General features: G+C 41.5%; 1 protein-coding gene across 27 annotated transcripts in view; it reads right to left on the reverse strand.

Annotated features, from left to right (window-relative positions):
• The window catches only part of WDR27 (WD repeat domain 27), a 216,172-nt gene that overhangs the window by 140,929 nt on the left and 63,185 nt on the right, over positions 1-12,058 (reverse strand). For 22 of the 27 annotated variants that reach the window (XR_005353813.1, XR_005353812.1, XR_005353811.1 and 19 more), the window contains 2 exons: positions 5,293-5,358; positions 4,903-5,125 (listed from right to left, as the gene is read on the reverse strand). The exons of 3 other annotated variants lie outside the window; for them this stretch is intronic. Coding sequence is in view for 18 of the 24 variants with exons in the window: in XM_038526587.1 (XP_038382515.1) it covers positions 4,903-5,125; positions 5,293-5,358 (289 nt within the window). In the remaining 6 variants the exon portion in view is untranslated. Of the gene's footprint in view, positions 1-4,902; positions 5,126-5,292; positions 5,359-12,058 lie in introns of those variants that run through there. 2 more of the 27 variants (XM_038526594.1, XM_038526605.1) reach the window with 2 other exon arrangements.

Consider the following 12,058-nt stretch of genomic DNA (forward strand, 5'->3'; position numbering starts at 1 on the left):
CCCAGGCATCCCCAAAAGCTAATGTATTAAATGGTGAGAAACTGCAAGCTTTCCCACCAAGATTAGAAACAAGTCAAGGATGTCCCCTCTCACAACTCCTTCTCAACATTATACTGGGAGTCTCAGCTAATAAAATAACACGATAAAAGGAAGAAGAAGGTATAGTAACTGAGAAAAAAATAAATAAAACTGTCTTTGTTTACAAATAACATGAACATCTATGTAGAAAACTCAAAAGAATTGGCAAAAAAAATCCTGAAACTAAGCAATTATGGCAAAGTTGCAGGATATAAAGTTAATATACAAATTCCACTGTTTTCCCATATACTAGCAATAAATACATGGAATTTGAAATTAAAAACACAATACCATTTACATTAGCACTCAAACAAATGAAATGCTTAGGTACAAATCTAATAAAATTGTATAAGATCTCTGGGGCACCTGGGCTACTCAGTTTGTCAAGCATCCAACTTGATTTCAGCTCCAGGTCATAATCTCAGGGTTGTGAGACTGAGCTCCGTGCTGGGTGTGAAACCAAGATTCTCTCTCTCCCAGGGCACCTGGGTGGCTCAGTGGCTGAGCACCTGCCTTTGGCTCAGGGTGTGATCACAGATCCTGAGTCTGGAGATCAAGCCCCACATCAGGCTCCCTGCAAACAGCCTGCCTCTTTCTCTGCCTGTGTCTCTGCCTCTCTCTCTCTCTCTCTCTCTCTCTCTCTGTGTCTCTCATAAATACGTAAATAAAATATTAAAAAAAAAGATTCTCTCTCCCTCTCCTGCCCCACCACTAGCAAGCGCTTGCTCTCTCTTAAAAAAAAAAAAAAAAATATATATATATATATATATATATATATATATAATCTCCATGAGGAAAACCAGAACTGTTGAAACAAATAAAAAAACTAAATGAATGGAGAGATATCCCATATTCATGGATAGAAAGACTCAATATTGTGAAGATGTCAGTTCTCTCCAATTTGATCTATAGATTTAACCCAATCCCAATCAAAACCAACAAACTGAGTTTAAAGTCTATACAGAAGTAAAAGACCCAGGATGGCCACACAATCCTGAGGAACAACAACCAAGTTGAAGGATGGACAAGGTCTGACTTCAAGTCTTACGATGAAGCTACACTAATCAAGACTGTAGTATTGGCAAAAGAAAGGACAAACAGATCAATGGGAGAGAACAAAAAGACAAAGACATAGTCAACTAAACTTTGACTAAGGAACAAGGGTGATACAGTAGAGAAAACTAAAAATTCCTTAAAATTACACAAGAGAAAACCTAGATGACTTTTTTTTTTAATTTTTTTTATTATTATTTATGATAGTCACAGAGAGAAAGAGAGAGGCAGAGACACAGGCAGAGGGAGAAGCAGGCTCCATGCACTGGGAGCCCGACGTGGGATTCGATCCTGGGTCTCCAGGATCGCGCCCTGGGCCAAAGGCAGGCACTTAACCGCTGCGCCACCCAGGGATCCCAAACCTAGATGACTTAAGGGTGGTGATGACCTTTCAGATAAGGACCAAAGGCATGATCCATGAAAGAAAGAACTGATGGGCTAGACATCATTAAAATTAAAATTTTCTGTTCCATCAAAGACACCATCAAGAGAATGAGAAGACAAACCACAGAGTGGGAGAAAATATTTGCATAAGACGCATCTGACAAAGGACTTTACCCAAAATATACAAAGAATTTTTCAAAGGCATCAATAAAAATATAACCAGCCTAAAAAATGAGCCAAAGACCATCACAGGCACCTCACCAAAGAAGATACACAGGTGACAAGTAAGCAAACTCCACATCAGCTGTAGTCAGGGAAATGCAAATGAAGACAATGACACCTACACACATAGTGGAATGACAAAATCCAGAACATTGACAACTCCAAATGCCAATATGGATGTGGAATAGCAGGAACTCTCATTCATGGCTGGTGGGAATACAAATTGGTACAGCTGCTTTGAAAGATAGTTTGCCAGTTTCTTACAAAAATAAATATTTTCTTACCAATATGATCCAGCAATCATGCTTCTTGGTATTTGCCCAAAGGAACTGAAATTTTATGTCCACTCAAAAACTTGTACATGGATATTTACAGCAGTTTGATTCATAACTGCCAAAACTTGGAAGCAACCAAGATGTCATTTAGTCAATAAACAGGTAAACTTGCTACATCCAGACAATGGAATAGTGTTTGGCACTAAAAAGAAATGACCCATCCAGCCATGAAAAGACAGGGAGGAACTTTCTATGCACATCACTAAGTGAAAGAAGCGAGTCTGAATCCACACACTGTGTGATCCAACCCACATGACACTCTGGGAAAGGCAGACGTGGAGACAGGTTGCTGGGGTTGGGGTTGGGGCCGGGGAAATAAGGGATGAAGGGGCAGAGCATGGGATTTTAGGGCAGTGAAAATGCTCTGAGTGATATAACAGTAGATACATGTCATTGTACATTTGTCCAAACCCATAGAAAGCACAATCCCAGGAGTGACCCTGAGATAAACCATGAACTCTGGGTGATGATGATGCATCGATGCAGGTTCATCAGGTGCAGCAAATGCAGGACTCTAGTGCACAGGTTGATAGTGGGGGAGGCTTTCTGTTGAGGGGAGCATAGGGGTATATAGGAAATCTCTATACTATCCCCTCAATTTTGCAGTGAACCTAAAACTGCTTTTAAATAAAGTCTTAAAATTAAAAACTAAAAAGGATAAAACATATCCTCTAAAAAGAAACATGTAGCCAAAGTTTCAGATCAAGAAATATGACCAGGGATAAAGGAATGTTACTTCATTACATTAATAGAGCCAATTCACCCGGGAACATAAAGATACCAAACATCTATGTGCTGAATAATGAGGTTTCAAAATACATGGAAGAGAAACAGGCCAATTCCCATGTAGAGTCCCGGGTATTTGTATCTCGGTCACTGACAGAGCAAGAGGCATGAGAGAAGATGTAAAGAATACTATCAAGCAATGCGACCTAATTTATAAAACAGATATGCAAATATTCATAGTGTTTTATCTACAATAGTCGAAAGTGAAAATAACCTGAATGTTCACCAACTGAAGAATGGATACACAAATTATAGTATGTTCATACAATGGGAAAGTACTCAATGTTGAAAAAGAATGAACCATTGATACCTGCAACAATGCAGATAACTTCCAAACTAATTATTCTGAGTGAAAGAAGCCAGACACAAAGAGTAAGTACTGTCTGATTTCATTGGCATCAAACTCTAGGAAATGCAAACTAATGTAAAGCTCTTGTTTAGAATACATGAAGAACTCCTTCACGTCGATAGGAAAGAGACAGATAACATGACAGAAAAAAAAAAAAAAGCATAAGACTGAACACCTATCATGAAAGCCAATGTCCAAATGGCCAATAAATTTGCAAACAGGGTTAAACCTCATTAATCAGCAGAGAACTGCCCATTAAACTAGCATGCCTACACACACCAGGAGGCCTCAGACTAAAAGGACCAAGTACAGATGAGGATGTGGATCAGTGGAACTCTTACATGGCCTGTGAAGGAGTACAGATCAGTACAACCACCCTGAAAATCTTCTTGGCCTTATCTACCAAACTGTAATTACCCATTCCCTAGGATTCAGCAATTGTACACACCTGTATTTCAGAAAACATACAAAAGAATGCATGTAGTAGTCAAAATATGGAAACAAAACAAATGTCACCAAGAATGGAAAGGGCTAATGTGGTCCATCCAGGCAGGGGGATACTATGCATGCAGTGATCGAAAGGAACCATGGGGATGAACCCCACAAGTGTAAGGGTGAATCAGAGCAACCGGCATCATGCATGACCTCACTCATACAAAGTTCAAACACAAGCCAAACTGACACGTGGCGCTAGGAGTTGAGGGAGGAGTTGAGGCTGAACCTGGATGACGGGTACCCAGCTGGGCTCACTTTGTTAGCGTCAAACAATGGCACTCAGTATCTAATGGAACACATTTTTCTAAGTATCTCACACTCCCGGGGAATGCAGGGGCCAACTCACCAGTGTAAGTCATGTTGAAGGAACATAATAAAGCCTCTTGTACCTCAATAGGGAAAAAACCTAACTATAGATTTCTCTTTAATGATGAGTGAAGTGTCAGTAACATAGAAATGACAGGAAGCTCTCAGGCAAACAGAGCATTGGCTCCATGGGCTGTCATCACTGGCCCTAAATTCCTGTAGCCCAGAATGAAGATAAAAATGATCCCCCACACCAAAAAGGCTGAGAGTTTACTTTTTCATTTTGTACAATGAAACCTGTTTCCAAGAGCATTCAGATAATTTATACTAGTCATGAAATAAGTTTTGAATGCAAACGAGTGAGGTCTTTAAAACTGTCAGCATGATATAAAAGATTCTGCATTAAATATACCAAACTTCCTTAAATGTGTTACATTTAAAATCTACAAAAATTCAGAACTTCTGGGTGGCTCAGTGGTTGAGTGCCTCCTTTTGGCCCAGGGTGTGATCCTGGAGTCCCGAGATCGAGTCCCACATCAGGCTCCCAGGGAGGAGCCTGCTTCTCCCTCTGCCTGTGCCTCTGCCTCTCTCTGTGTGTCTCATGAATAAATAAATAAAATCTTTTAAAAAAAATAAAATAAAATCTACAAAACTTTGACTTGTCTTATGTTAACATAAACCTTTTCTTGCGTATATCCTTACTGAAGAAGAAATTATTTAATAAAGGGATGGCAGGCAGTCTATTTTCTACAACTCAAACGTGTTTCTCCCAGAGTGGGCCGCTGAATCCGCAGAGGGCAGCATCATCCAAATAGCACCAGAGAGATGGGCTAGTGACTACAAGGCTTTTTGTGTCATTTGACTTAACAAAAAGCACATGGAACTTTGAAGTACCTGGTAAGAAGGGTCCTTGGTGTTCCACAGGCAAAGTACATTCCCATCCACAGGGAAAGCGCAGTACTGTGCGCTGCAAGCGAGCGGCACATGGGACGCAGGCTCCTTTGACTCTACCAGGCGCTGTTCTATGATCACGTCACCAACACAGCCCTGGGCAGAGCAGAAAATCCCTCGTGGTTCTCCCATCTCCAGCCTGAGAGTGCAGAGGCATAGACGACGACTGCAGGGGACATGCCGTAGAGTACATCACACATAGTGCGTCACACCCACTCACTCACCTGCCCCGTCCCCACTCCCAGGACAAAGGAGAAGATGTTACTGAAATTCTAGAAGGTTCCATGCACACAACTGCTCACCCCTCCCATGGGCTTTCAGATTTAAACAGACCTGGATTCACGTCCCTGTCTTCCGATCAGCACACCTTGCTCAGACGTGCGGAGTCGGCTCCCGCTGCTGGAAAACAGACCAAACCAGAACCTCGCGGAGGCTGCCCACAATGCGCGAGCCCAGCACTAGCTCTGAGGAGTGAACAGAAGGTTACTACCGAAATGGACTGTTATTATCGATGACTGAGACACAATATCATTTCCCAAGTTTTCCAAGCAAGTTGGGGGCAGACTGCAATATTAGTCTACATCGCCTACTGCCTTGGGTTTGTTCAACCGTTTCAGAACACCGTACATGGTGAAAGCCTGTGACCTCAGGAAATATAATCACCGACTCTATGACCACATCTTACAAGAGCATAAGTGAGTGAACAACAGCCTCAGACTTCTGTCCCACAGTTTGCACAACCTCACAAGCATCCAGGAGAGCCTGGTGTGCTGGGCAGCAGACCATACAGAAGGGCTCCTAAAGCCCGGTTCATAACTGGAGAGCTACTCAGGGCAGCTGAACAATACACATTTCCATCTGCAGCAGTGGGCACAGTGGTTGGGACCCGGAGAGCCCAGGTAGGGAGGAGAGTGGGCCATGGCCCCAGCTCCACACACAGGGACTCTGCTCGGGAGGCAGGCGACCAGGTAACTCCACTCCTTCCTTCCCGCTTGGAAGCCCTTCTATCTCCACATCTCTCTTCGGGGCATGACCACATTCTAGTTTCCAGGGACCAAAGCCTACACGAATGCCAATCCCTTCCTTTCCTGAGCCCCTCGTACCCAATCCATCCTAGTTCTGTCTTTGAGAGGCCTGGGCCCTCAATACCCACATGAAAGATCATGCCAATCTACAAAACAATCCAGAACCCCTGACCGTGGTGAGGAGGCCACAGACTGCCCACACCCCCTGACTCCTGAACAGCAGCGTCCCTTGGGTGCTCAAGGCCAGCAAGTCTCAACGCAGACACAGACTTCCCTCTGACCCGTCATGCTGGCTTGCTCTTGGCTCTGAGAATAGAACAGCTTTCCTTCCCCTCAGTGATCTCTCCTGTCTCAAGCTCTCCACCTGCCAGCCCTTCTCACCCTCTGGTGTCGGCAGAGTGCCCCAACAGTCCTCTGTGTGCCCTTTACCACTTCCTTCACCTCCCCACACCCTCGCCCAGGTGACCCCTCTGGGGGCAGACCGCAGGGCTGCAGTCAGGGCCCTGGGCCACCGTCCTCCAGCTCAGACGACACCAGCAGACAGGGGAAGACCGCTGGGGGCTTCTCCACTGAGTGGGTGGTGCTCTGTGCAAAGCCTCCAGGCCACCCGACGGGGTGTCGACCCTGCAGCATGCAGCACCTGCTCACTGCCCAGTCAGCCACCACCACTTCCCCACACGGTGCAGCAGTCACAGTTGAACAAAACAAAGGAGATGAGCTGTTCTACTGGAAGATAACCCAAAGGAGGTCAGCAAGCATTCTGATTGAAGGTTTCTGACCAGAAACCCTGATTTTAGAATCTCTAAGGCCAAGATACCGGCAGGTAGGGAAATGTGAGCAATAAGGCTCTCAAAATAGTCACAGGACTTATGCTCCATGATCTCCCATAAAATAGAGGCTCTGTGATAACAAATAAGAGGCGATCTTTAAAGACTTGAAAATTCTGTAAGAATTTGGAGAAAAAAAATAAAAAACATTTTGAATATTTTAATGCACAATCTTCTCCATTCATAAACTTGGTTTTAGTTATTATTCTTGCAACTGCCAAGACACAGCAGAGAATCTCATAGAAAAAATAGCTAAGTATTTTAAGGCTACCATGATTTGCTTTGTAGGTTTTACCATTTTAAAGGAACCAAGGGTTAGCACAGAGGCCAGCATGTAGTTGGTGATGAGGGGAGTGTCCCAAGAGGATGCAATGAAATTACTGTGTGGCTCCTCCAAGTGCTTCTCCGAAACATAAAATATCATAAGAAACATAGAAGAAGGGACGCCTGGGTGGTCAGTGATTAAGCATCTGCCTTTGGTTCAGGGCATGATCCTGGAGTTCCAGGATCAAGTCCCACATCGGGCTCCCTGCATGGAGCCTGCTTCTCCCTCTGCCTATGTCTCTGCCTCTCTCTTTCTGTGTCCCTCATGAATAAATAAATAAAAATCTTTTTCAAAAAAGAAACATGAAAGAATACATGAAAATTATAATCGTTTCAAAAAATTTAAGAAGTCACCCATTGAATGGATAAAGAAGATGTGGTATATATGTAAATGGAATATTACTCGGCCATCAGAAAGAACAAGATTTTGACATTTCCGTAGACATTAGACTGTGTTATGCTAATTGAAATAAGTCAGTCAGAGAAAGACAAATACCACATGATTTCACTCATGGAATTTAAGAAACAAACAAAGAAAAAAAAAGAGACCAAAAAAAAAAAAAAAAACAGACTCTTAAATATAGAGAAGAGAATGGTGTTTGTAGTGGGGAGGTAGGGGAGGGGTAGAGGAAGTAGGGGAGGAGGTAAGAGAGGGTGGGGAAAGGGGACGTGGGGATAGCATACAGATGAATAGGTCAAGGGCACACATAACCTGATAAGTGCCAGGTAATGTATGAAAGTGCTGAATAACTATATCGTACACCTAAAACTAATATAACACTATATGTTAATTACACTTAAATAAAAAATCTTTTTAAAAGAAAAAAGTGCTACTTTGAGTGAAATACACTTTCATGAGAATTAAAGACATGAATATTTTTAAAAATAAGAAAAAGACTCCATCCATCAAACTCTGATTAAATTTTGTATTACTCCTTCAACATAAACTTTTATGCACCAAGGATTATCTTAATCTCTTCTGTAACTCCTGTCACATTCAGCACCACGATTTGCAAATAATAGCATTTGCACACCAATTTACAGTATAAAAATCATCTTCATACATATTAACATGCAGATTTGGGTATATCAATAAATACATTACATCATTTAATACTTACGATACCCTTTAAAGTTGTTTGTTATGTTTCTTCCATTTTACAAGTGAAAAAATTGGAGGTGTCAGTAAGTAATGAAACTCATTAGTGGCACTGACACAGTGGGACTTCACATTTCTGACTCCTCATGTAGCACCTCTGCACAGTGCACCCAGACCAGGGGCCACAGGTGACCTCACAGCTCCACTGACCTATGAAAGCATCAGCAGTGGAGGGAAACTGCATGGAGGCAGCATGGGTTCACCGTCAAACAGACAGCACAAACTGCCTTCTCAGCCTCTCCCTGTTGACCTAAGTGACTAGGCCTGTGTACCAACACCCACTCACCTGTGCAGGTGACCAGGCTCCAAGCCACCCACAGACAGCCTCTCCAAAGAGCTTGGCCACTCCCACACCTGTGCTGCCTTGACAGTGGCCAAAGGACATCTAATGCCTCTGCACAAAATGCATGCTGTCCTGCTGGGCATTCCTGGACACAGGTGCACTTACTCCTGGCTTTGAGCTGCTGGCCATCCCAACTGACTTCCATCCATAAGCCACTGGAAATCTCTGCTGATATAGGAACCCTTGGACAGAATGGGAGTGTGACTGGGAGAGAGGAGAAGGAGTAGGGCCTTCAGCTCATGAAACAAATTATTTTAATTGCTCAGGAACAACCAGATAGCCATTTGAGAAATAATAACAAGAAGAATTAAATTTCAGATGGATTGTAGGTTACAAAGTATGATTAACAATTGAAAAACAAAAACTAGAAAAACCTACAAAAATAAGGGAAAGAATTAACATCCTTAATATTTAGAGAGCTATTATAAATAAATGAGAGAAAGCATAAAACCTCAAAAGAAAGAAAAAATGCAAACTGCAGAAAAGCAATAAAAACCCACAGTAAACATCATCCTCAATGGGAAAAAACTGAGAGCCTTTTTCCTAAGGTCAGGAACATGACACAGTTGCCTACTGTTACCAGTGTTTAGTACAACATAGGACTAGAAGTCACAGGCACAGCAATCAGACAAGAGGAAGGAATAAACTTTGGCATCCAAATTGGTATGGAAGAAGTAAAACTCTCAGTCTTTCCATATGACATTATACAATGTAGGGAAAGCCATAAAGACCACAAAAACACTGCTAGAAATGATAAATGAATTCAGTAAGGTTGCAGGATACAAAAATCAATATCCAGAAATCTTTTGTATCCTTATCTACTAATAATGAGCAGCAGAAAGAAAAATTAAGAAAACAATGCCATTGACAATTGCACCAAAAACAATAAAATATCTAGGAATAAACCTAACCAAAGAGGAGAAAGACCTGTACTCTGAAAGCCATAGAACACTTATGAAAGAAACTCAACATGATGCAAAGACATGGAAAAACATTCCATGCTTATAGATTGGAAAAACAAATATTGTTAAAATGTCTATGCAATCCAGAGTGATCCACACATTCAATGCAATACATATCAAAATACCACCAGGATCAAGTCCCACATCAGGCTCCCTGCATGGAGCCTGCTTCTCCCTCCAGCTCTTCATAGAGCTGGAACAAACAATCCTAAAATTTGTATGGAACCACAAAAGACTCCAAATAGCCAAAGAAATCTTGAAAAAGAAAACCAAAGCTGATGGCAGCACAATTCCGGACTTCAAGTTCTATTACAAAGCTGTAAATCATCAAGACAATGTGGTACTGGCACAAAAACAGACACATAGGTCAATAAAACAGAACAGAGAACCCAGAAATGGACTCTCAGCTCTATGGTCAACTAATCTTTCCTACAAAGTCAGAAAGAATATCCAATGGAAAAAAGACAGTCTCTTCAATAAATGGTGTTGGGAAAATTAGCCATATGCAGAAGAATGAAAATGAAACTGGATCATTTCCTCACACCACATACAAAAATAGACTCAAAATGGATGAAAGATCTACATATGAGAAAGGAATCCATCAAAATCCTAGAGAAGAACACAGGCAGCAACCTCTGTGACCTTGGCCACAGCAACTTCCAACTAGACACGTCTCCAAAGGCAAGGGAAACAAAAGCAAAATTGAACTATTGGGACTTCAGTGAGATAAAAACTTCTCCACAGCAAAGGAAACAGTCAACAAAACTAAAAGGCAGCCTACAGAATGGGAGAAGATACTTGCAAATGACATATCAAATAAAGGGCTAGTATCCAAAGTCTGTAAGGAACTTCTTTAACTCAACACCCCCCAAAAATGAATAATCCAATTTAAAAATGGGCAGAAGACATGAATAGACATTTCCCCAAAGAAGACATCCAGATGGTCAACAGACACATGAAAAGATGCTCAACATCACTTATCATTAGAGAAATATAAACTAAAACCACAATGAAATGTCACCTCACATCTGTCAGAATGGCTAAAATCAAAAAAGAGGTGTTAGTGAAGATGTGGAGAAAGGGTAATCTTCCTACACTATTGGTGGGATTGCAAACTGGTACAACCACTCTGGAAAATAGTATGGATGTTCCTCAAAAAGTAAAAATAGGGCTACCTATGACCCAGCAATCACACTACTGGGTATTTATCCGAAGGAAACAAAAACACCAATTCAAAAAGAGACATGCACCCTGATGTTTACAGCAGCATTATCAACAATAGTCAAATTACAGAAGCAGCCCAAGTGTCCAACAAGTTAATGAATGGATAAAGAAGATGTGGTGTAGAAACAGGATGGAATACTATTCAGCCATAAAAATGAATGAAATCTTGCCATTTGCAATATCGTGGATGGAGCCAGTGAATGTTATAGTAAGTGAAATATGTCAGAGAAAGACAAACACCATATAATCTCACTCATTTGTGGACCTTAAGAAACAAACAAAGGGGAAAGGAAGAGAGAGAGAAAAACCAAGAAGCAGACTCTTAACTACAGAGAACACACTGTTGGTCACCAGAGGAGAGATCAGTGGGGGGATGGAAGAAATAGAGGATGGGGATGAAGGACATGCATCATGATGAAAATAACAAAATAAATAAAATGACTTTTGAAATAAGTAAATAAATAGCAATAAATTCACAAAAAAGATTAATACCAGTGCCCAATAAACATATAAAAACAATTAGTAATCAAGAAATGTGATGTTAAGACAAAAGGATGTCATTTTTCATATTCTAACTTGGCAATAACTAAATGATAAAATAAAATTATCATGTACAGACTTTTTCTCATACACTGCTGGTAAGAGAATAAATGGGCCTTAACTTTGGCTATTTGGCAATGTAGGTCAAAATATTTTTAAAAGTACATATTCTTTGATTCCTAAATTTTCATTCTATAAACTTAAAACATGTACATTTCCCAAAATGTATTTCTTCAAGGATGTCCAAAATAGCATTGATTAGAATATAAAATGCAATCACAGTCCTTACATTCAGCGGGACGCAGTATAGACATTTAAAAAGATTACATTAAGGCAGTTTACTCTGCATATCAGTGAGTGCCTTCTCGGTGTGAGAGGAAGCTCAGCCTAGTGGGCCCGAAAGAAAGGGATGCTTTCTCCGGAGGGGTAGACTTGTCACTGAAAGGTCTACACAGGGCCCTATACAGCAGCCTGAGCCACCCAGGCCTGGTCTTTCCATCTCTCAGAGAGCCTGTCTATACTTTGGCTCTGGTTTCTCCTTTTTGTTGTCATTTCCTGGCAACAGGGTGGCCAGCAGCTCCCATGGCCATGCTCTGATGCAGGAAGAGTGACCATCTCTTCCTATCAAACCCTGAACATCCCCTATGAGTTTGGGCCAATTTGGGCCACTTCTTATCCATGAATTTATCATGTAA

Source organism: Canis lupus, chromosome 1 (assembly GCF_011100685.1).
Source record: "Canis lupus familiaris isolate Mischka breed German Shepherd chromosome 1, alternate assembly UU_Cfam_GSD_1.0, whole genome shotgun sequence".
In the NCBI taxonomy this organism is placed as follows: Eukaryota; Metazoa; Chordata; class Mammalia; order Carnivora; family Canidae; genus Canis; species Canis lupus.